Here is a 25095-nt window from a genome sequence, read left to right on the forward strand (position 1 = left end):
TGTGGCACCCCGGCTGTGGCACGAGCTCCCCAGAGAGGTTCACCTGGCGCCTACCGTGCAGTCTTTCTGTCGCCAGCTGAAGACCTTTCTATTTTCTCAGTATTTTAACATGTAATTTAACTTAAATTTAAACCTTGTTTTAATTCCATATTTTAACCTATATCAATTTTTGCTGTGTGGTTTTATCCTGGTTGTGCTTTTTATTTTGTATTTGTGTTTTTAGATTGTTGGTTGTTTTTTACGCTCTTTATGGTTTTAATTTTTGTGAACTGCCAAGAGAGCTTTAGCATTTGGGCGGTATAAAAATGTAATAAATAAATAAATAAATAAATAAAATTTATGGACTTCCCAGTGGGGCGGGTGGTTCACCACACTGGAAAGAGAATGCAGGTCTAGATGGGTCTTTGCTCAGCTTCAGCGGAGCTTTCTTTATGTCTCCTGCAACACACCTCATAATAAAAGTCAATTCCCAACTGCATCCCTTGCATAGAAATTAACGTCAAAAATAGCCGACATGCTCTCACAGGCAAATCCACTGTCCAATTACCATAGCAATTACGGGCACTGTTCTCTAAAATAAAGCTAATGATACCACAGGAAATGACTTTCCTTGCTCTTGTCAAACTCACTGACCTCCTGGCTCATGACTTCAACATAACGATCACATTTTTTTTAACCATTAGCCATTTATCTTCAGGGGGCTGAAGGAAAGACATGTTTGGCTACCAGGTAACCCCTGGCCGTCTGCCAAGGGATGGAGATGGGGGATCATGGAGCAATCCATTTTCAAACTCACTCCTAGGCTCAATGTGTTGAAATGTTCAGAGAAGCTGTTAATGAGGCCCATGTCCTTGTTGTGACCATTTTGACTTCGGCAAGAGAATTATGTATACCCCAAAGCAGTCTATGGCATTTTATGTTTATGTAAAACATCTCTCAATGACACCTAAAAATAAAACTTGATGAGAAATGGGATACTGACAGTAGGGATGTATGGACTGGTCAATTTGGGGTTCACCCCCTTTCTCCTTTTTCGAAACATAATTTTATTTCTTCCCATTTCCCCATCAATTTGCTCATTTTTTTAAAAAAAACCCATGATAATCTGTAGACATCTTTGCATGTATTTCTCTACTATACGTATTTGTGAAAGAGTTTTGCCTATGCTATGCATTTTTGCAAGCAACTGTAAATAATATAACGCTAATACACACAGTGTATTCCCACAGATAATGGGAAGCATAAAAATGTAATAAATAAATAAATTTGGTGTGCACATTCCTCTAATCTAAGCATTTTGGGATGCTTTAAAAGAAAGAAAGAAAAATGGAGAATGGCACTACAACGTTCAGGAAAGGAAAGGAAAGGAACCTCTCGTGCAAGCACTGAGTCATTACTGACTCTTGGAGGGATGCCAGCTTTTGCTGACATTTTCTTGGTAGGCCTTATAGCGGGGTGGTTTGCCGTTGCCTTCCCTGGCAAACCACCCCACTATTTCACTTTTTCAGAAAAGTGTGAATACTGAAGAATAACTGCGTTGTAGTTTGTGTATTAGTTCAGGAAGTGCAAATTAGGATTTCACAGACTTACAGAGTGTTTTTTAAAAGTATTGTGAGGGGGGATTTGTGCAAATTTGCACAAATCTAGGGCAGGGGAAAGGCATTTAGTGGGAGTCAGAAATCCTTGTTGGTCAACTACAAATGACCCAGAGTCTGTACCAGTAGATTCAGACCAACCTTCATTCCACCCCTGCTGTAAAGGCTTCTGGGTAAGACTTATTCAATGATCTCCACATCAACACCACGGACCGAGTAGGAGATTCATTCTCCTGGCTCCAGGCCTTGTCCTCTTTCCCCACCTCCTCTCCCTCAACAGGAGTTGAGTCCAGCATCTAATTGTATGAGGACATGGTTGAAAGTCTTGATCTTCGATACTTCCCCAGCAGCAAGGACAAGTGCTGACTCCAGAACAGATCTACGCCACGGCTGCCGAATTTTTGCAGGCAAACCTTCTGTCTCAATTTTATGTTTCCTAACCAACCTAATTAGAATTTGTTCTTGCTCCTGGGGAAAATGTTAATGACTGTATACCATGGCCTTTCCCCCCACTGAGTAATGAACCTTTCCCCCCACAATCCTGCAAGAGAAAAACAAAGGAGTGGAATAATAAACCCGCATGATGCAGAGCTAATGAGATAATGTAAGTGCTTGTTGATGAGGAGAGCAAGAAAGACAATGCAAGCTGAAGATGTCTTTCTTCCCAAGCAAGAGGCAGAAGTGTGGACTCAGGTGGTCTCCAGATCCTTGGAAGAACTTGCCATGTACTTGATGAACTTCCTGGAGTCTCCACTGATCTACTGAGCTTGAATGAAAAGCATTTGGACTGGTGGTGCAGCTAGGGCAGGACCTTGGAGCCAAATGGCCACCCAGAGTTTGGCAGGTGATGAGGACATCAGGGTATCAGAAAGAAGCTACCCTGCATTCCTTCCCCAATGAATGTGTCCCATTCAGATGTTCTGACATGGAAGGAACGTAGAAGCAGTTGTAAAGCAGGGGATGGGAGTTGGAGTGGGGGAAGAGAAATTTTACTTGTGTGCTTCACAGCTGAAGTAATACGCAAGGCCATCTAAACCCCTCTCCAAATGAGACCACCAGAGTCTGAAATGACTCACCCACACCACCGCTATGGACAATGGACCAGTGAGTGTCATGCAGGACGTCTACAGGAGAGAAACCCTCGGTTCTTGCAGTATGTTGAGAGAGAGAGGGAAAATGGAGTCTGGTGGCTATGATTTTGGTGACGCTGAGTAAGAACCAAGCTTGAGTCAGAATCAGCCACAACTCTAAAGGAGCTATCCAAGGTGTTGTGTTTATTGGGAGGATAGGATACAGCACCTTAAATAGCTCCTATAAAGTTCTGTTGCAAGTAGGGATAAGCCAGTGGAGCACCTGACAGGCCCCCAGCGAGGACAGCAGGACTGCTTGTTCCCTTAGCGAGCTGCCATTATTAGGGCTGTGCACGGACACCCCCCCCAATCTGGAACTTTCGAATTGGGCCCGAACTGCTTCGGGTCAATTCGACCCTCCCCCACTCCACTCCACAGAGGGAGATGCGGAGGGGCGGATCAAGATTTTGCCCCCCCTTCCTTACTTACTTGCCTCTGCAGTGGACAGTGGAGGCAGGTAAGTGGGGAAGGGGGGACTAAATGGGGGCCAAATAAGCCCCCTCCCCTTAGCCCTGCCCCCTTACCTGGCTCCGTTGGTGTTGCTGCATGGTCTGTGGTGGTGGCGGTGATGGAACCAGGTAAGCCCCCCTCCCCCCCACTTACCTGCCTCCATTGCGGTCCAGCGCAGGCTTCAACTGAGGCCTGCCATGGCCTGCTTCTGCTTCGAGGCCTGGGCCTCAGTTGAAGCCTGCACTGGACTGCGATAGACACAGGTAAGCCCCCTCCCCCCTGCCCCCTTACCTGGCTCTGTGGCCGTCACTGCACAGACTGTCACTCACCTGGTGCCAGGTGAGCCCCTCCCCCACTTACCTGCGTTCAGAGCTCCAGATGGAGGCAAACCACTTTGCCTCGATCCGCAGATCTCCCGATCTGATCCAGATCTGCCTTTGGCAGAGGTGGATCGGGTCGCTTCACTCCAGATTCACAATCCGAATCAGAGCGGAGCACAGCCCTAGCCATTATGCGTAACAATGGCAGCTCAGGTTTCTCCAGGAATGTAATGTTGAGTAAATGGCAGTTACAAAAGGCCCATTTATGCAATATTACATTCCCAGAAAACCCATGCCACCATTTTTATGCAAAATGGCAGCTCACTAAGGGGACTGGCGGTCACTGGGTGCTTGCAGACCATGCGGCACTTGGTAAATGGGGCAGAGGCTCGGTGAGGGGGGTCTGGAAGGTGAATGAGGGGGGAGTCCACTGGAATCCCCTCTCTTCTTGAAATACCATGACATTCTTAGTTGCAAGGAGTGGTTGTGGATGGAGGTCATTCTGGGAGGGGCGTGGCCAAATAGAAGTGCATCCCAGCTGAGCCGAGGTAGTGGGCTTTGCTAGCTCACCTCTCCCCCTGCAATTAGATGTAAGGAAAGCAACTCACTGTCTCACCTCTTCCTGTGATGCAGCCAGGTTGAATGTGTGCCGATGGAATCAGTTCAAAGTAGGGAGAAGGCAAACAGCAGTGTGTCCAAGCTGATGGTGTGGTCTTGCTAGCTCACCCCTCTGACTCTTTCTGCCACAGCCATTACATGTAGTTTCAGTTTACTGACCAAGAAGTCCAGATAGGACTGTTAAATGATATAATAAGAAGTAGTGGTTGTGCTATATAGAACTGTGCTGTACTCAAATGAGCAAGGCATTCTCACTTTAGGTGTTGGGAGCACTGCAAAATTCATTAGGGATTTCATTAAGCCTCTCCTGTCAGGCATTCATGCAGCAACGTGTGAGGAAGAGACAGAAGCTGGGGAGAAAATTCAATTATTTGCCACTCTGGCTTCCCCTAACGGGTTCTGACTCTGGAAAGAAGCATAAGAACACTTGACAAACTGCTCCCCTGTTTTAATGGCCTCTCGCATATTTCACAGGGGACTCTCTTCAACCTCTGATAAAATCCAGCACCACAGAATGGTGCTTCTCTCTCACCCTATGCCAAAAGAAAAAAAGGGGGGTTGTGAATTTGTGAGAATCTAGGAGGGCTATGAACTAGGAACTTCATAGCTTTTATTTGCATTTATTTGAATCCTGCACTGGAAAATAAATAAATAAATAAATAATGCAAAACATGCAACAAATAAACTAACCCCCGAATAAGATGCAAAATTGGCCCCATGGCTCAAGGGTATGTGTGTTAATCTTTTGCCTTGGCTGATTTTCCCAATGGACACTGCCCTCCCAGAAGATTTTAATTGGAATTAGCAGTCGCTTTGAGGTGGTGTTTGGATCACTTTCATGAGGTTGTGTTTTGCTGATTTCTGCACAACAAAATGAATGATGAACTGAAAGATGGACAGGTGAAGAGGAGATTGAAGGGAGACATGATAGCAGTCTTCAAATACTTAAAAGGTTGTCACACAGAGGAGGGCCAGGATCTCTTCTCGATCCTCCCAGAGTGCAGGACACAGAATAATGGGCTCAAGTTAAAGGAAGCCAGATTCTGGCTGGACATCAGGAAAAACTTCCTCACAGTTAGAGCAGCACAACAATGGAACCAATGACCTAGGGAGGGTGTGGGCTCTCCCACACTAGAGACATTCAAAGATGCAGCTGGACAACCATCTGTCAGGGATGCTTTAGGGTGGATTCCTGCATTGAGCAGGGGGTTGGACTCAATGGCCTTATAGGCCCCTTCCAACTCTACTTTTCTATGATTCTATGAAATGAAAACAAAGCTCTTGCATTTTCAAAGGTTTTGCCCTTCAGGCAGAACCATTTGGGGACCACTGAGAACTTTCGGTGGAGATCTTAACCTTTTCTGTCCCTGGCAGCATTCATCACAGAAGGAAGTAGACTTAGGGCTGCCAGTTGGTGGGAACTCCCATTCTTTTCTTTTTTTTAACTTGACCGAATTCCACAGTGTGTATGAGACTCAATTTGCATCTGAAAACCAAGCTGCAGCCTGTTCCCTGAATGCCAGGACCCTTTTTTTTTAGCATTTTCCGCCACAGGTGCTACAATTTGCACAAATTTCTGAGCAATTTGCCCAAACAACAGCCAAATTTGTGCACATTTGGCTGTAAATTGAGCAAATTGCTCAGAAATTTGTATAAATGGCAGAACCTGCACCAAAAAAAATATGTATGAAACACCCAGAAAATCTGCAAAAAAACCCCCCCAAAACTTGATTTGCTACAGACCAAGTTGGGGACTGCAATGGAAAGCAGAACAAAGTTGGTGGCAGGGGAACCTAGGAAAATCCATCAAACTACACCCCCAAACACATTTCTCTGACATCCTTACGTGGGCTGAGGAGAGATGCAGTAAAACTTTCCTCTAGGTGCTGGGTTTTCGTTGCTGTTTTGTTAGTTTTTGCTTGTTCAGCTAATGCTGTTACAGTGTGAAGAAAATTAATATTTTAGGTACCTCGATGTGCGAGCGTTATGTATAATTTACTCAGCAGGTCACTGCCTCTTGGTAAGCTAAAGGAGTCAAGGCCAAGGCTGAAAGGAACCAAGCCAAATGACTGAGCTCCTATTTTGCAAGGAACTCTATAGATATTGAAAGGTGGGCTAAATATCAGCCCCACTTTTGCAGGGCCATCCATCCCTGAGTATGGGTGGATGAGTGGGTGGAAAGTAATGCAAAGGATCCAGAGGTCACAGGAAAGTAGCACCAGCACTTTTTTATTATTATTATTATTAGCAGGGGTGTTGACATCACCTACCAACCCCCCCCCCGAATCCCCTGTTCCCTCTGAGTTTAGCTGTAATCCTCACAGAATATAGGAGGAAATGAATTTTCCCCCAACAATGATATGTGGTCCCATGTGGTAGTGTGAAGTATTGCAGGTGACTTGGTCTCAAATGGGAAATTAAGATCCATTCACCACTCCTGATGAAGACAAAAACTAACACAGCGGCTTTGAAGATATGGATCAACACAACTAGCTGCATTTTTGGACTGTCCTTGGAGGTGTGGCTATGTGATGAGTGCCTGTGCGTCCAAATTTACCACTGGTGGCAGAAGGGTGCTGGCAGGGTGACCCTATGAAAAGGAGGACAGGTCTCCTGTGTCTTTAACAGTTGTATTGAAAAAGGGAATTTCAGCAGGTGTCATTTGTATGCCTGCAGCACCTGGTGAAATTCATCCCAACAGTTAAAGCTGCAGGAGCCCTGCCCTCTTTTGTATCTGGTCATGCTAGGCAAGGCTCCTGCAGCTTTAGCTGTTGGGATGAATTTCACCAGGTGCTGCAGGCATACAAATGACACCTGCTGAAATTCCCTTTTTCAATACAACTGTTAAAGTCACAGGAGACCTGTCCTCCTTTTCATAGGGTCGCCCTATCTGCTGGTAATTTGTTTGTTCGTCCGTTCCTGAAGGCTGCATGTGGCAGTGGGCACGGCTAGATCCAGTGATGGGCAGGACCATCTAGGGGTGGGTGAACATCAATGAGGGGGAATGCTTATCTTACTTAACTTTGCAATGTAGTCAAATATTCCTCCTTGCTTTAAACAATAACCGCAAAAGTCATAGAATCATAGAATCATAGAATAGCAGAGTTGGAAGGGGCCTAAAAGGCCACCGAGTCCAACCCCTGCTCAATGCAGGAATCCACCCTAAAGCATCCCTGACAGATGGTTGTCCAGCTGCCTCTTGAATGCCTCTAGTGTGGGAGAGCCCACAACCTCCCTAGGTAACTGATTCCATTGTCGTACTGCTGTAAGACTCAGAAAGTTTTTCCTGATGTCCAGCTTGTTGATGTCCTGATGTCCAGCTTGTTGATGTCCAACAAGTCTTTCCATCCACTCACAGCAATGGGAGGCTTTATGCCGCCTCCCACATGGACCATGCTTCCTGAAATGCTCATGGGAATGATGGCAGAAATGGCAAAAACAACTAGGCGGAAAGGTTCAGCCTGGCTCCAACTGAAAGGCAGGGCAGTGTGAGACGCCAATCCATAGCAGGCATAGCTCAATGGTAGAGCACTTGCTTTGCACGCCGAAGGTCCCAGGTTCAATCCCCAGCATCCCCACATAGCCTAAACCCTACAGAGACTCTGCCAGCCAGTTTGGTGAAGTTACTGAGAATTCTCTGCTAGAGTTCCCCAGACCCATTGCAGAACTACATTTCCCAGGGCTCCCTGGGGAAAGGGAGTGACTGTAATCATCTCTGGCATTGACCTGCCTTCGTTGGTTCCTTGTCTCAACTGCGTGGGTTCTAACACACCGAGAAGAACTACGCAGATAGAAAATGTGTGTCAAGCAAATACTCGCTCATAAATAGTCAAGCAAATACTCTCTCGTGAAAACCCAAGCACCCCAGGCAGGAGGAAACAAACAATTATCTTTAAAGCAATAAGCTACATAATCCTCCCAATAAAAGTGTCTAATCTTTCTGCAGCAGTGGCAAACTCTCGGGCTGCAATTGAGGCAAATGTCTTGCAGAGAAGTCCCATTGGACTCAGTGGGATTTGCTCCTGAGTAAACAGGTGGTGGGAACAGGCTGTGCGTTACAGAATGTGCAGCCATTTGCAGGTAGCGATGTGCAAGAATTTTGTTCCAGTTCACAAATCGGCAGAACTTGTTCTGCTTTGAATCCGGAATGCAAACACAAATGGGAGTGAAAAGGTGGAGTTCCCACCCTGCTGGAACACGAGACTTGCTTGACACATGTGGCTGGACCTGTGTACCGCTGCCTATGTGGTAAACCACTGAAGTGCTGGTGGCAGCTTCTCACCAAAACACCTACAGGCCCTGGACTGCCCACCCATCCTGGCTGTTGGATTCCCCCTGGACAGGAAGGAGTGTAAAGGACTTCCTGTTCCAGTTGAACCTTGCTGAAGCAACAAAGACTTTCTAAGCGTTGGCATATTCCTGTATCCTTGGTTGTTCTTCTGTCCCAAATCCTGGCTTGCTCCTTGTATCCTGGTCTATCTTTTGGTTCTGACTTACCATTTGGTGCTGACTATAGGCTTGTCCCATGGTTCCTGGTTTATTTATTATTACATTTATATCCCACCCTTTTTCCTCCAAGGAACCCAAGGCGGTCTACATAAGCCTCCTCCTCTGCATTTCTATCCTCACAATAACAACCCTGTGAGGTAGGCTGGGCTGAGAGTCTGTGACTGGCCCAAAGTCACCCAGTGAACTTCCATGGCTGAGTGGGGACTGGAACCTGGATCTCCCATCCAACACTCTAGCCGCTAAACCACACTGGCTGTCTGGTTCATCTTAGGCTGTGGCCTGTGGTCCAGTTCTGACACTGCTGAGGAATATAGCTCCTCCTCCTCCTCCTCCTCCTCCTCCTCCTCCTCCTCTTCCATCATGTTCTAGTAGCTAATCTGGGACCAGCAAGCCAGGACACAATCAACAGCAATGTGGTGCAGTTGTTTAGGCCAGTGATCTTCAACTGCTCCGGACCCAAGACTCACCTCGAACACCCAACCTGCAACGCGGGACCCACTCTCACAATTTCACAATTACCCAACATGGCAGCAACAGCTTTGCCATGACCCATTTGGACTGATCTCATGACCCACTTTTGGGTCGCGACCCACTGGTTGAAGACTACTGGTTTAGGCTACCCATTGCCGCAAGCTCACCCCCATGCTTCAATACCCAAGCAGCGTTTTGAGAATAGGCATGAGCTCATGGAGAACTCTCAAAAGAGGCAACCTCCCTCTCCATCTACCCCCCATTCCCTGCCCAGGGCTTGCAAGGAAGCAATCACAGTGCCCCCCCCCAAAATGATTTAAGCAGAACATCTCTACTGGAAAGTCCTTTAAAAAAATGTCGAGTAAGTTAAGGCCTCTATACTTGCAGTAAAGCTAGATCTGAAAGATAGCCTCCCAAATAGGGGCCATCCTTAAATCTGCAGTATTTCCCGGCTGAATGGAAAGACCCCCAGTCTGTTTGTACCCTTGACTTTACTGACTGCAGGTTTCACGTATGCTGGCAACACCCCCATCATGTCCCAACAGTATATCAATTGGATTAGCCTTGTGTCTCTCTCACACACACATACATACATTGCTGCCACCTAAACTATTCAAAAGCTGTGCTTCCAGGCACAATTGCAGGGTACATCTGTACACCTTCTGACAGCTGAGAACAACCCTAATGGACTGCCTGCCTCTGATTTCCTCACTAGGTTGTCTTACACAGGGTTCATTTGGTCTTTGACCCAATCCCCAGACTGCTTAGCAACAATGCCAAGGTCTGCAATTACCTGGTTCGATGTATAAATGTTCTGACTCAATAATGCCCGGCTGAATCACGAACTGAGCACTATTTTCTCCCCCAACAAAAAAAGTTATTTTCTTGCTCATAATGCAAAAATGAGATTCTTTGCATGCACAGTCAGCATTCAACAGACCAGATGGCCTGAGCCAGCTGCTTTATAAATGCATGAGCCGAAATTCTTTCATGTTCAGCTCCTTACTAGAGATGGGGAAATTGGTCCATGTCGGTCTTGCCGAGATCGGTGGGAGTTTTTTTTAGGTCAAGCTCATACCATCCCATTTCTGCACAAGGTTTCAAAACACACACAGAAACACAACAACAACACACACACAGCCACACACACACACACAAAAGCTATATGAAATATGTACGTTGAGAATGCACTTTTCATAATGTATGCCTCAATGCACAGATTTTTGTGTGCATTTTGAAATGTACGGATTTCCCTCTGAGAAATGCTGTTTTGTGCACGTTTTTCTCAAATAAACACATTCCTTGTGCACATGGAATGTGCATTTCCTAACATGTATATTTCCTCCCCACCCCCCACCCCCCACCCCCACCCCGAGATGAGCTGCATTGCAAAATTCTCAAAATGTGGATTTCGGAATGCAACTCTGTCTCAGCTTGCTGAAAGGGAGAGGAAGTGCAAATTGGGTGAGTATGTTAAAGAAATATTACAAATTGATCGCCCATCCCTACTCCTTACTTTCAGTGAAACTCTCCTTGATGACTCTGAACTATGTGATTGGACCAGAACATTCAGAGCAGAAGCCTTTTCTTTGGTGGTACATCATTATTTGAGTATTGACAGCCACCAATTTGGATGGCTTTAAAAGGGGGTGGGGTGGGGTGGATAGATTCCTGAAGGAGAAGGCTATCAATAGTTACTAGCTCTGATGGTTATGTGCTACCTCCAGTATTCAAGGCAATAGGCCTGTGTGCAACAGTTGCTGAGGAACATGGGTGGGAGGGTGCTGTTGCACCATGTCCTGCTTTGTTGTTCCCTGGCCAATGGCTGGTTGGCCACTGTGTGAACAGAGTGCTGGACTAGATGGACCCTTGGTCTGATCCAGCAGAGCTCTTCTTATGCTAGTTTCTTGGGAATGTTTGGTGTAGGTATCATCTCCCATTCAGATCTGAAGTCATTCTTGTTCCTTTGTTTTTTGGGAGCTGTCAGGGCTATAGGGACCTGTTAGAGGCAGCCGGGAGTTTGTGCCAAAGGACAAAACCAGGAGTCAAGAGGTGAAGAATGCACAGAAATACACCAGTGCAGAAAGCGGAGGAGGCTGGTGGCTTGGATTTTGGTGGGGCTAAGAATCCATGCTGAATTTTAGTTAGAATCAGCTAGAATTCTAAAGGAACTATCCAAGGTGCTGAAGCCAACCCTCCAATTAGATTGATGCCAGCTTCGCTTTTTGTATGTAATGCATCCATTTTATGCAAGCCTATTTTCTTAATACAATGCATTTATGAACGCCACTCTTACTAACCTACCATTTTTTATCTGGGGGCGGGGACTGTATTGCAAAGTTAAGAGACGGGAGAATTTGAAAAAGCAACTGTGTTTTGGGCTGAATATTGTTTCCAAAGTGCAAAGTTAGGTGAATTTGCACTAACATGCAAACCAAATCAATTTCTTCCCATTCTTACAAGTGTCCTAAAGGCATCTGGCTGGACCCTGTAGTTAGCAGGAAAGTGGACTAAACTGACCTTTTCTTTCATCTCATGTTAGCTTTAAACTCTTCCCCCCCCTTTTGAAATACATATGTCAGAACTTCAGCTGACATAAGAATTCACACAGAAATAATAACCAGAGAGAGAGGAAGACAGCCGGCTTGTGGCAGGTAGATCCCAAACCCAAGACGATTAAAGGAAATGTTTTGAAAGGGAAGACGATGGGCTAAGGAATTAGACCTAATAGGGATGTACTTATCAAAGCATTACAGACGGAATGGAGGCAGGCTTCATGGCCAGCCACATCCCATTACCTCACTCGTCCTTTGAAGTGGCACAGCAGAGCATAACAATAACATGACAGTTCGGGAATTTATAGGAGTGCCTTTTCTCGCTCTTGAACTGATGGGAGGGAACTGTCGGAAATGTTCTTAGGGGACCACAATGCAATGAGCTATAAAATGCCACCGCGCTTGTTATGATGGGGAAACAGTTGATGGTTCAGCGTTGTTATTATTTCTCTCTCCTCTATCCCATGAGAATAGAAGAAGAGCCCTGCTGGATCACGCGGCAGGCCCAGCTAATCCAGCAACCTCGTTTCCACAGCTTCTGGTTAGCATTGGTGAAGCAAGATATGAGGGTGATATCCTTCTCTGACAGTTGGTGGGATGGAGGAGAGATTAGTTTCCAGGTTATCACCTTTAAAGCCCTATGTGGTTTGGGTCCAGGCTACCTGCAGGATTGCCTTCTCCCATACATTCCACCCCACACACTCAGGTCCTCTGGGAAGAATTTCCTTCAGCCAGCCGAAACTAGCCTGACAGGTATTACCCAGAGGACCTTTTCCTCTGCTGCTCCCAGACTGTGGAATGCCTGCCGGAGGAGATTCGTCAACTTAACAGTCTTTTAGCATTTAAGAAAGCTATAACGACTGATCTCTCCCAGCAGGCCTATCCAGTGGAATTTTAGGATGCTTTTAGGATGTGTGTTTTTTTTAGGAAGTTTTTAAAATGTATACTATGTTTTTAATCAGTACTTCATGTATTTTATTCTTGCTGTTGTTCCCTGCCTCGATCAAAATGGAGAGGCAGGTAAGAATAAATGTATTATTATTATTATTATTATTATTAATAATAATAATAATAATAATCATTCAGTTTGAATTTTCATGCAAAGTTAGCTAATTTTGTACTTCCAAGCAAACACACCAATACACTTCAAAATGTGTATTTCTCCAACTTTGGCAATGGTGTTCTCTGGTTTTTAAAAATGCATGTATAAAGGGGAAGTGTAGATTTCTCAAATCTTTGTGATTTCTGAGACAGGATGGGCAGGAGAAAAAGTAGCACGCTTTAAGGGAAATGGGTGTGCTAAAGTATTTATGTGTGCCTTGGGTTTCTCTGGCAGCTGGAACCGGGCATATGCTTAAACCTACATTCATTAGAGCCAACAGGCAACCGGAAGTAGTGTTCCTCAAATAATTTTTATATAAATGATGATGGTGCCGCAAACATTAAGCCAGGGGGTTGGGATTTACCATGTTTGGCTTTCAGATAAGGAGACAAGGTTACTCATTTTTACAATTCTATTTCAGTTCAGTTTGCTCATTCTCCTTCTATTATCCCAGGGGCTGCTGTTAATAATCAAGATCTATGCTGCACACTTTTGTGGTATAATTAAAGCGGCTGCTTAATTAGAAAACCTAGCTAGGGCTAAACAAAGGGGAATCAATAATGTATCTAATGGGGAAAGCAAGCGAGAAGGAGAAGGGAAATTGGGGTGGTCTCAAAATATGTTCAGAGCTAAGGCTATGTACCCAGCACTAATCCGGCATTAATCATTCAACAATGTGAAGTGCCTTTTTAACCCTTTTTTTGTATCTTCTTGGCTAAATATTAGGCTATGTGGGATCCAGCAATGCTGTGTGGGTAATCAAACCCACAGGGACGCAACAGGCTGTTGGAGGAGTGGAGGAACTCAGTTGCCATAGGGAGGAAGCAGCCTTAAGGTATGGACCAGCATTCACAGAAGAGTCAGTGTGGGAAGCCACATTCATATGAATGGAGTTGCGGGAGAAATCCACAATGGAATCAAATGAGTTTGGATTTTTATGAATATGACTGTGATGCCACCACCTCACTCACCAGGCTTTGACGTGCACACCTTCCTCAGGCTAAGCACCACCACTTAAATACCTGAGGAAGGGGTAAAAAGAAAAGTATAACCTTTCCCTTATAGCAGAGGGAAGAGGTAAGGAGATTTGGAAAAGGCTTTTCTGTGAATATAGTCATGTGTTTATTTATGAACTAATAGAGCAGGAGACACAGCCAAACTGACACGTGGTTTTAGGGTAGCAAAATAAAGAAAATGTTTATTGCTGTTTACAGTTCTTAGTTCCTTTGAATTATATTCCAGTTCTGTCTATTCTTAATAGTACTGCTAGGAACCAATCTAATAATAACAAACCTTACTCCCTATGATCTTATTTTCACTCACTCCTCACACAACTCCTGACAAGGAATCACACAGCTAAACACATCTACCCTCCAAACCCAATCACCCACCGAACCCCTCAAATCACTCAGCTCCCCCATATATAGACTCCTCCCCCTTTCCACAGTATCACCAGCCACACCCACTCAGTCCAACACTCCACATTCTCTAGACATACTCAACCAGACATACCTAAGGAAATAGAAATGTGGGTAATGCCACAATGACCCATGGATTACACAGTGGACCATTTCCCCGCCCCCCAAGCAGGTGGGTTCTACAAAGCTGCAGACTATCTTTCTAACTATCCCAGATTTTGCGCAAATTTAATCATAAGAAAATATGCAAAGTAAAAAATGGCCAACAACGTGCATTTCCCGATATGCTAAAGTGTGAAAATGTACATTTGGGGGGGATTTGCACATGTTTACAAATGTGAATTTGCACAAATTTGGGGGGGGGAAATTAAAAAGTGAATTCCGTCACTGAGCAGACAGCAGGTCAAAGAGTGCTTGACAATCCATGAATTGAGACTAAAACTACCAATATCATACTGATCTTATAAACATCTATCGTGCAACCACACTTAGAATGCTGTGTACAGTTCTGGTCACCAGGCCTAAAAGAACTGGGGGGGGGGGAGGAAAAGTCCAGAAAAGGGCAACTAAAATGATCAAGGGTTACATGCTTAGAGAAATGGCAGGTCAATAAGAAGCAACCATGAGGAGGAGGAGGAGGAGGAGGACGAGGACGAGGACGAGGACGAGGACGAGGACGAGGACGAGGAGCAGACAGCTCTGTGATTCAGCACTGGATCCTCAGCTGGAGTTTTGACCTACTCTGCGAACTCCTTATGCCAACCCTGCCCTAGCAGTGAATTATCTGCTCAGATTTTGCCATTTTCTTCCTAGCTACCTAAGAATATTGCCTCAAATCTTATTTAAATAGGAGCGAGCTCTCCAAGAAGATCTGTCGTGCTTGACTTAACTTTTCTCCCCACTTAATAAGGTACTTTATTTAAACTTTCAGCTGCGCCCGGGAATCCCCAATGGGGATTTTAAAACAGAGGATTATTATTAGAAATTAATTAAGTATTCTTTTCAGCCCCGTCTACAGAGAGCAGTTTAGCATTGCTTGCATTGCTTTGGCTGCATTAAGACATTACCCATTGTCATTCCGACGACAGCGGAGGGAGGACGTCTCTTTTAGAGGGTAGCGGAAGGATATAAATATGACAGATTTGGAAAGGCACTTAATGAAGGGAGCACTTAAATGGCGACAACAGCATGAAACATGGCATTCTGCTAATGGTCAAAGCAGAGATACAAGAAGAACTTGATGCTCTCAGTTTACAAATGCATACGTGGTGCAGCCGGATGGGGTGGGGGGAACATGCTTTGTGTAATGAAAGGACCCTTACTGCATTCTTGATAGCAGAAGCCAAATCAGGCTTAGGCAAATATCCTGACTGCACAGGTTTTTATCCCTAGCAAATCTTCTCTCACAAGTACAATTAAAGATGAGTCATTGGATCTTTCCAAACTCCAAGACCCCTCATGTGTCCTGGGGATAGCAATGGATATTTTAAGAAGAAACTGACAGCATTGAAACTGACGAGGTTTTCTTGCCATCTTGTCAGTTTCAAAATTCAAGGCAAGTTGCCATGACAAAGGCTCTGAACACCAAGCCTGGCCGCGGCTACTCCCTGCTCAAGCCAAGCACCACCGCTTGATACGCCTGAGGCAAGGGATAAAAAACACCTTCCTCCAAACTATGTGGAGAAAAGGGTTAAATGGAGAAGGATCTCAATATATAAAATAAAACACTGTGAGTTATATGTGCTGAGGTGAATGATTGTCAGAGTGGGTGCTAAATGTGTAAACTTCAGATGATAAATGCCAAACAGACACGTGGGGATTTTGTGATAGTTAAAAACAAAATAATTAAAATTTATTTTTAAAAGTTCACAAGCTTTGTTTTAAATAAAACATTTAAAAACCTTTTTGAAAGCTTTCATCCAATCCTTTCACTCATTCACATACACGCTTTCCTTTCTCTCACACAATCACTCTTGAGCTTTCTTTATTATCTGTATTGATTAATATACATCAACTATGTGCACACCACACTCCAAAGACACCACTCTCTACTCTGAACCTCAAATTTCCCAGAACAAGTACCCTAAACACAGAGAGCACTAAGGACTCTAAGAGGACCTAAAAAGTCTCCCACAATCCCCTCAGTCCTTCCCTTATATATCACTCCTCTCCCTCCCAAGACATTCTAACTCCGCCCACTCAGGCCCACATTCTAAAAACCACAGACTTATAAATTGCAGACATACATTTGGGAACTGACTTGTGGGGTATAACGCCACACAAGTCAGTAAGCCTGCTGCTAATCTTCTCCACCCTTATGGCAGCCAACCAGTCCAAGGTAAAAGCGTTTGTTGATGATGTAGTTTTCACTGCTGCTGTTCAAAAAGCCATGGATGTATACCAGCGCTACTGATGTGCATAGTAATACTTTATTTTTTTAGTTTTGAATCTCTCAGACAAGGATTCCAGGGGTGGGGGGAAATCCTTCTTGCACAGAGGTGCTCAAGAGATGTTAAGGCCATATATTTCAAGGACAGTATCAAACAATTCAAACATGCATGAATGCTGCTATTGCAGCCGCCTTGACTAGGGATTAGCTCATTCTCCCTCCTCCCCTTTTAGTGGAGAGTTGTGGAACCAACAGTCCTCTGGGTATATTTTGACTCTGGCTCCCATCAGCTTCAGTCAGCATGGCCAGTGATTGGGGATGATGGAAAATTTAGTCCCCAAATCCCTGCTTTATTGCTTTGCTGGTTCACTCTGCCTTATATTTCAGTCCCCCTGGTTTAACTAGCAGAGTTTCTAAAAAGAATTATAGAACGGGAGCAAGCTCGGTTTGCCACAGCGTTCAGCTATTCTACAGGGAGATCTTTACTTTATTGGTTCTACATCATGACGGCAAGAGCTGTCTCTGACACTGCTGAAACTTCGTGCCTCACTTTGTAACAATATTTTCCCTACCCTATCCCAGCAAATGATAAACACGACATGCTTCTGATAAACTGGGTTCTGGCCCCTGAAAGCTTATGCCATGCCACAATACACGGATTCACGTGAGGTACTAGTTCCCCTCTATTCAGCACTGGTTAGGCCTCACCTTGAGTACTGTGCTCAGTTTGGGGCACCACACTCCAAGAAGGATGCGGACAAGCTGGAGGGGGTTCAGAAGAGGGCAACGAGGATGAACAGAGGAGAGACTGAAAGAACTGGGGATGTTTAGACTGCATGTCCTTTGCTTTCATCTTCCACTTGGTCGAAAAGCATCGTTTTGTATCACCAGTGACTGGGTGTGCACATTGTTGTAATAGCAAGGTGAACAAATGCATACAGCTAGTCAAGTGTGAAGTCACCCTGATATAAAACATCCGATAAAGGGTTCCATTGCACTGCACACTGGCATTTGCAATTGGTCCATTATTTGGATATCAACTACCAACCTTTTACTCCCATCTCACACAGAGTTATACTGTTAGGACCGTTCCAAGTTTCAACAGAATAAATTCCATTGAGGGCAGCAGAAAGAGTTTACTTACTTTTTTGGCCTGTAGTCAGGAATAGACCTGTCCAGTGAAATTCTATCACTCAGCTGGGCATTATAGCCGTATTCTTCATACTTGGTTTCGGATTCATGGCTATCATCTCTCAGGGTGGCGGCCATTCCACCTTGGCCCAAGCCTCCAGGGCCTTCAACTAATCCCATCGGCTTGGCTAGACCTGGAAAGAAAAGATACAGGCCAAATATAAGAATTGGAACATGGATCAACAGTCTACCCCAGAGATTGTTGGATACCACCAGCCCCAGCAAGTATGGTCAGGGATAAGGGGATTATTGTAGCCCAATAATATCTTGACAGCCACAGGTTCCCTATTCCTGTTCTTCACTGGCTGGCTAAGGTCAAGGATTGAACCTGGATCTTTAATTCCAAAATCCAGGGAGAAATTCAAAGGAGGAGAAATTCAGAAGCATCACTAAATAGGAATTTTGTGAAAGGGCCAAGGGGCATTTTTATCCTCAGCCAAAACATCTCCTGGAGTGCCTTACATACAACCAATAAAAATAAGACAGTCCCTGCCCACAGACTTATAATGCTTTTTTAAAATTGGCATAAAAGGAAAAAGGGATGGGGAGGGAAGAGGAAAAAGAAGTGAATATCCCTGCTTAACATCCCATTGCCCTTTGTTGCATTCTTCTGGAATGGCTGGAGATGGTGATGGTTGAGGGAGGATCTGAATGGACATGGATGCCCATTCATGATGGATCCTCTGATCTATCATCTGCTTATTGATAGAACTGGATTTTTCTCAATTTCCTCAACTCGCATTTGCATTGGAAAGTGTGCACTTGTGAACATCTTCCCCAAAGGCCCACATCCTCACAAAATGTGCACTTTCATGTTTTAGCCTATGGAGAAATCTACACTTTCAGGTGGTCTTTCATTTTAGTATTGTTGTTGTTGTTTTGTAGGTTTGTACAACTAAGTTTGTGCACAATTCTGGGAAGTAAAACAAACTAACAAAGTGTTTGGCAAGTCCACGGGATCACCATGAGTTGGAAATGGCCAGTCTGCTGCAGAAACTGTCGGTCTCATTCAGAGAATTCCTATTCATTTTCACCCATTATGGATTTCTCCAAACACCCCTAATTCCATTGTCAGTTCAGGAAGTTATTAGTTTATATTAAAATGCAAAGTACAGTCATTTCTCCCCCTACTCTTAGTGAGCAATTACGAATCAGGGGAAAGGGGAGAGCAGCAGCTGGTGGTTCATCAAGGCTCCGGGCTGCTGGTAAGAGAAGCTGCATTAGTCAGCTGTAAAGGGAGCAAGAGGTAAAAAACAGAAATCTACCCAAAAATTCATGAGCTAAAAAAAACACCACAGGCACCCCATCCTTCCCCAATCTGACACCCTCTCAATGTTTTGTTCTAAAACTCTCTGGTTTCCTGACCTTTGGCCGTGCTGGCTGTGGTTGATGGGTGTTGGAATCTAAAATGTCTGGTGGGAACCAGCTTGTGGAAGGCTGAGTTATCTACGCGCACACACAGAGAGACTCAGTTCAGACAACATGTTAGACAACGCTATGTGAAAACTCCACTTAACACTTGAGTTTTTAGGAGGTACTCTCCACACAACATGTTTTAACTCCACCACTGTGTGGCTGTGGGCTCCCATGGCGGTAAGTAAAATCCATCATGATGTTCGATTGACAGATCCTCCTCCCCCTCTCCTCCCCCCGGTCCTCCTGATGGTATCCCATCACCCATTGGTGCTAAAAAACAATCCCGGCAGCTCTCCAAGAAGGACACTTGCTCCTTTCACTGCTCTTGCCAGGGAACTCTGTAGCCAGTGGGAAAACTCAACACAACAGAAAACTCCACAGAGCCTTCCACACAATATGATGGTTGTGCAGGAATTCTATTCTGCACAGCGTGGATATTCGGCGTGGAGTGTTTTCCAAAAAAATCTTCCACCGTGGGGTGGAGTTTTCCCACCAGCCAACACCTTTCTCGATGGAGGTGTAAAAACTCCACCATGGAGTTCTAAAACCACTGTTAAGAAACATGCTGTCTGAACTGAGCCAAAGAGTTGGATCCCTCTTACCCGGGGGGGGGGGGGGAGGGAAGGTTGTAAAACAGAAATCAAGGATGCTGTGGAACAGACCACTCACTGCCTTGAGCACTCTATAACCTTCTTGCTTTCCCCCTTCCCTTTTACTCAGAAGGGTTTGTTTCTTCTTCTTCTTCTTCTTCTTCTTCTTCATCATCATCATCACCGTCGTAGATGAGCCAGGACAAGCTTCAGGGTACGAGTCCAGGAGAGCGAGAAAATGCATGCTCTGAAATTCTCAGTGCCTCTACATTTCTTCTTTCAAATACTTTCTTGCCTTCCTTTGCAGGGTACAATTCCCGTGTGTGAAATACACAAATACGTTCTCTCCACTCACCCTGCCCCCACTACCATCCTGAGCTTAATACTGTCCCAGGAGAAACTGCCTTCTCTCTCTCTTTTCCCTGGCTGGAAATAAATTGGCACACTTTCCCCTTTTTAAAATGCAGCCGGAGTCATGATGCAGATTCTGGTTTCTTTGCATTACTCTCCTCGTTTCTAGGAAATTGCCAGTAGCCAGCCCTTATCCACTTGAACTGCACTGAAATGTCCTCTTCCCTATGAAACATTGGAGTTTGCTGGCAGCATTCATAATAAACTCAACAAGGTTGTAGAGTGGGCAAACGCCGCCTATGCTTTCCCACTTTTTGTAAGGACCCTGGAAATGTGCATCACTGATGCTTTCAGAACAATCAATACACGATTAAATAATTCTTCCTGCCCTTCCAGACACTAAATTCAGTAAGGGCACAATCCTATGATGTTTAGACAGGGGGGAGGGGAACTCCACAACTTCCAATATTCACCAGCCCAATGCATTGCTGGCTGGGGCATACTGCAAATTGTACCAATCCTAGTAGCCACCTGCTTCACTATCCGAAGTCACTCATATAATGCCATGCTGTACTGATTGCATTAGACCTGACACAGGCACCGAGAGGCAGTGTGGCAGAGTGGATAGAGTAGCCTCTCCCAACATGGCTCTCTCCAGATGTTTTAGACCACAACGCCCATCTCAATAGACCAGTTATGCCTGTAATGTTGCATAAATGGGCTTATTTATGGCTGCTATTTGCGCAAAAAGGCCCTTTTTGTAAAAGAAAGAGATGCCAAGTTCTATAAAATGGTGATTCGGTGAGGGAGCAGGTGGACTCCTTGCTGTGCATCCGTGGACTGGCCTGTGGCTCATGCCCTGTGCTGGAAAGGGTTGGGTGGCTGACAGGGTCCACAGACCAGCAGATGGCTCATGCCCTGTATCTGGGAGGGGTCAAGCAGGTGGATATCCATTGGATTCCACCATGTCCCAGGTAACCGCAACATTCCTTGTCATAGTCCTAAACATCTGGTGGGTGCTGTTGAACATTTGTTTGCTGGTAGTGACTTGCTTGTTCAATTCAATTCAAACTTCAAAGGGCTCAAAAGTCCATTATGCCCAATTGTCCACACACCAGCCACCTACATATATATCAAGTTGACAACTGACATCACAATCATTCCCAAGCAGGAAATGTTTCTTGTTTTTTCCACTTTCCTTTTCTTTGTTCCCCCCTTCCCTTCCCTTTCTTTCTTTTTAAGCACAAACAACAGCTGTCTTAAAACCATACATTTAACTATGTTAGCTCTATTTGCAGAACTGTGGCTGCATCAAGAAAAGAATAAAGCTGCACTGTGTTAAACCATCAAAACCTGTAGAGGGTACCAAGCAGCTTGTTATTTTTCTTAGGAGAAAGAAGGTTTGGTAGCCCAGCACAGCCGTACATGATTAGAAAGTTTTCATTTGTTGTACCCTATGAACTACTGCTGTTGCTGTTCACACCGCTAATCGGATCCTGCTTAAGAAAAACAATAGGCACCTATCTAATCTGAACCTGAATTCTGGTGTTTTTCCTTGTACTTTCATAGCACCACCTCTAGGAGGCTGAAGTGGTCAGAAGAAACACTACAGTATAGATTGATATCCAGCAAAAGCAAACAATATTGAATCCTGCCAGCACTGTGTAAAAGAGACAGTTGTACGTGCTGGGGGGAATTTGACCACACCCGCTCAATAACAGGGATTTACTCCCAGGTGAAGGCAGTGGATAAACACTCAAGACAGCTAGGGAAGAGGAGCTACACAAGGAGGAAGGGAAGGGCCATAAGATGCATAAATGCTCCATGAAGGTCGTGGGTGCACATCACGTGCTTCTTTCAGGATTGACCAACGACAGTCAATCTCAAAACGTGCAAGCATGCCCTATTCCAAGATCTAAATGTGAGTGCGACTGTGTGTCCACTGAACATACTCATATTTTGTTTAAAAAAACACCCATTTCATTCCTGATTCACAGTCTGATTGTACAAATTTCCTTTGTAGAACCTATCAGACCCACTTTAGCCAATAGAGGAAAGTTGCACAAATCAGGAAGTCTGTGCAAACGTAGGGAAAGATGGGCAAATCTCCTGTTCGATCCCGCCTCGATTTGCTCAAGATTCCCATTTGCTCAAAATGAACAGGATGAGCTGAGCGGTGAGACAACAAAATCCAGTGATCTCCAAAAAAGCTCATTTGTCCATCTCTACCGAATACCTGCATTTTGCTTAATACACACCATTTTGAAGCCATTCTCCTAAAGTGATGCATCTTTGAGCGTAGTTCCCTGTACCTATGCATTTGTATGCATTGTTGTGTTGGAGAACACATGAGGAAGAAAACGGATGAGTGCAGATTTCAAAAGATAACAGGGTTTCAGTTCACATAGTGGTTCGATCGTCCGAGATTAGGTAAGTTTGCATTAAAACTTGAACTGAACAAATTTCTTCCCCATCTGAAGTCTCAGAACAACTGGGTCAGAGTGTTTCTATCCAGCAGAGAGGGGAGAAGCACGGGCCTTCTCTGGCCAATGGATGGAGCCAGAGGGGTTTCCCCACCTCACTGTAAGTACTTCCTACTAGGCAGGGAGTGCAATCTCCCAGTGTCCCTCAATCCCATGTCTGGTGTGCTTTCGTTCCACTCTACAGTCCCAGGGCAACTGAAGAACTTTATTCATTTAAGTCAAAGGGCGGAAGATGCTTTTTTGCCATCAAGGCTCATAAATCCTGCTCAAACGCTTTGCTTAATGAAAAAGAAAAGAGGTCTCAAGCAAAGGAACCGCTCCCTGAAATTATTGCTTTGGAGAGCATCCAAAAATGGTCTCCTCCCTTGGATGGAAAAGGGTCACAGAATACATTACGAATATCAGCATGCTACATTTGGGCTAGAGAAAATGAAAACCCTGGGCAGACGCATAGCCCGTGCTTGACAAAATCCAGGCGAAATGACATTCTTTAAAGCTCAAGATCGCAGCTGACTTTATAGCGCAGGTAATATGGAATGTAGAGGTGGCGATGGGAAGGCATCCGATTTATGACTCTGAAATGTCATGCAGGGGCATGATCTTGGTAATTGAACGTCTGAGTCTGTCCCATTGCTCAGGTTGGAACATGTGCAGAGACAAATCTTCTGCACCCACCACACACACACACACACACACACACATTACCATCTTGTGAATAGTTTTGGGAATGTATGAAAGGACACATCTGTATGAATGAGTGAACAAAAGAAAACAACTTATGGGAAGTGGTTGGCACTGTGCCAAAATTTTCATCTGCAATCTATCCCCAAATCCACTGATATTCAAGTTGGCCTTTGGTGGTGTGCATGGGGCAAATTCTGGACCAAAAGATATCAAAACACAATTCTTGTACATCCCTCGGCTTCGTCCATTTTCTTCTGCTGCCCCTTATGCCTGGAACGCTCTACCAGAACATTTGAGAACTACACGTTCAACCGCAGCTTTTAAAGCTCAGCTAAAAACTTTTCTTTTTCCTAAAGCTTTTAAAACTTGATTTTGTTCGGACTTTATACTGTTAGTTTTACCCTACCCAGTGCCTGTTTACCCTACCCTGTGCCTGTTTGCATTCTCTTCCCCTCCTTATTGTTTTATCATGGTTTTATTAGAATGTAAGCCTATACGGCAGGGTCTCGCTATTTACTGTTTTACTCTGTACAGCACCATGTACATTGATGGTGCTATATAAATAAATAATAATAATAATAACCATCCTTTTTGCATTCATCCAGCATGTTTAAAGATTCAAAAGTAGTTTGGATTCTTGTAACCCTCAAAACAAATTTGGACAGCAGGATAACATGATGAGCCCATATTGAAGGAAGGAAGGGGAGAGAATGAGCGGTTTTTAAGGTCAGCTAAGCTCAGGGCTGCCACCACATCTTGTGGAAGTGAATTTCCCCCAAAATTACATCCTGTGTGAAGAAGTATTTCCTTGTTTGTCTCTCTCACAGTTGCTAATTGGGTAATCTGGAGTCCTATTAGCATGGGAGAGGGGATATTCTTTTCATTGGAGGTCAAGCACATCAATGAGGGATGCGTTTCAATTTCCATACTACCTGGAAATATCATGTTCTAGGCAGGAAGGGAGTCTCTCCTGGTGTGGCACTAAATTGTGCTTACTCGGTGATGAAGAATACTCCATGCTAGGGCTATATGAGAATTCTGGGTCTGTTTGCAGATCACTCAAAAGTGCCCTGTTCACAACCTCAAACATAAATGCGAAAGGGAGTATTGAAATACACAACTTTTTTAAAAATGCGTGACTTCTGAAAAACGGAACTTTAAAAAATGCATAACTTTGAAAATGCATATTTTTTTTTCTGTTCGAACTAACTGAAAACAGGTCGCAGAGAGAATGGCAGCAAGCTCAGCTGAGTTTCGAAGTAAAGTTCAGAGAATTTCAGCAAGCTTGAGCATCCCTGGTTCTCACATTTGCACTCCACACATGCTCAGAAAGCCTTCCCGTGTCTTAAGAGCAAAGCATTGGTATTCATAATGGCTTCCTGGTTTTGAAGGCCCAATTGTGCATCCTGGCTTTACACACTGCTCTCACACTCTGTGATGCACAGAGATGTGCAAGTTACATGTGTTCTTGTTGTATCCCAGTGGATCCAGCAGATGCAATAGCAACGTGGAGCCTGTGGTCTCTCCAGACACAAAATTCATTACTATTTTTTAATTGGAAATGATACTACATTTATGTGTACAGATCTCCAATATCAAAATGTAATTGCTTTTAAGCAATCCTCATTTGAAGCTTGCTGCCCCTGGAGATGAGGAGATGGATTCTAATTACCAGAGATAATTTGGAAGAAGATAAACAAATATCAGAAGATCACGAAGGTCAACAGTGGAGAGAAGCAAACGTCTGGGAAGGAAGATGACAGTCTGCATTTACAGAGCAGTTGGCAACCTCATCTAGTGATGTGATATGTTTAATGCAACCC

At 44.5% G+C, this 25095-nt stretch overlaps 1 protein-coding gene across 1 annotated transcript in view; it reads right to left on the bottom strand.

Annotated features, from left to right (window-relative positions):
• The window catches only part of GALNT9 (polypeptide N-acetylgalactosaminyltransferase 9), a 143718-nt gene that overhangs the window by 93176 nt on the left and 25447 nt on the right, over nucleotides 1-25095 (bottom strand). The window contains exon 2 of the mRNA XM_063143739.1: nucleotides 17702-17882. Coding sequence (XP_062999809.1) covers nucleotides 17702-17882 — 181 coding nt within the window. The remainder of the gene's footprint in view (nucleotides 1-17701; nucleotides 17883-25095) is intronic.

This window comes from Elgaria multicarinata, chromosome 18 (assembly GCF_023053635.1).
Source record: "Elgaria multicarinata webbii isolate HBS135686 ecotype San Diego chromosome 18, rElgMul1.1.pri, whole genome shotgun sequence".
In the NCBI taxonomy this organism is placed as follows: Eukaryota; Metazoa; Chordata; class Lepidosauria; order Squamata; family Anguidae; genus Elgaria; species Elgaria multicarinata.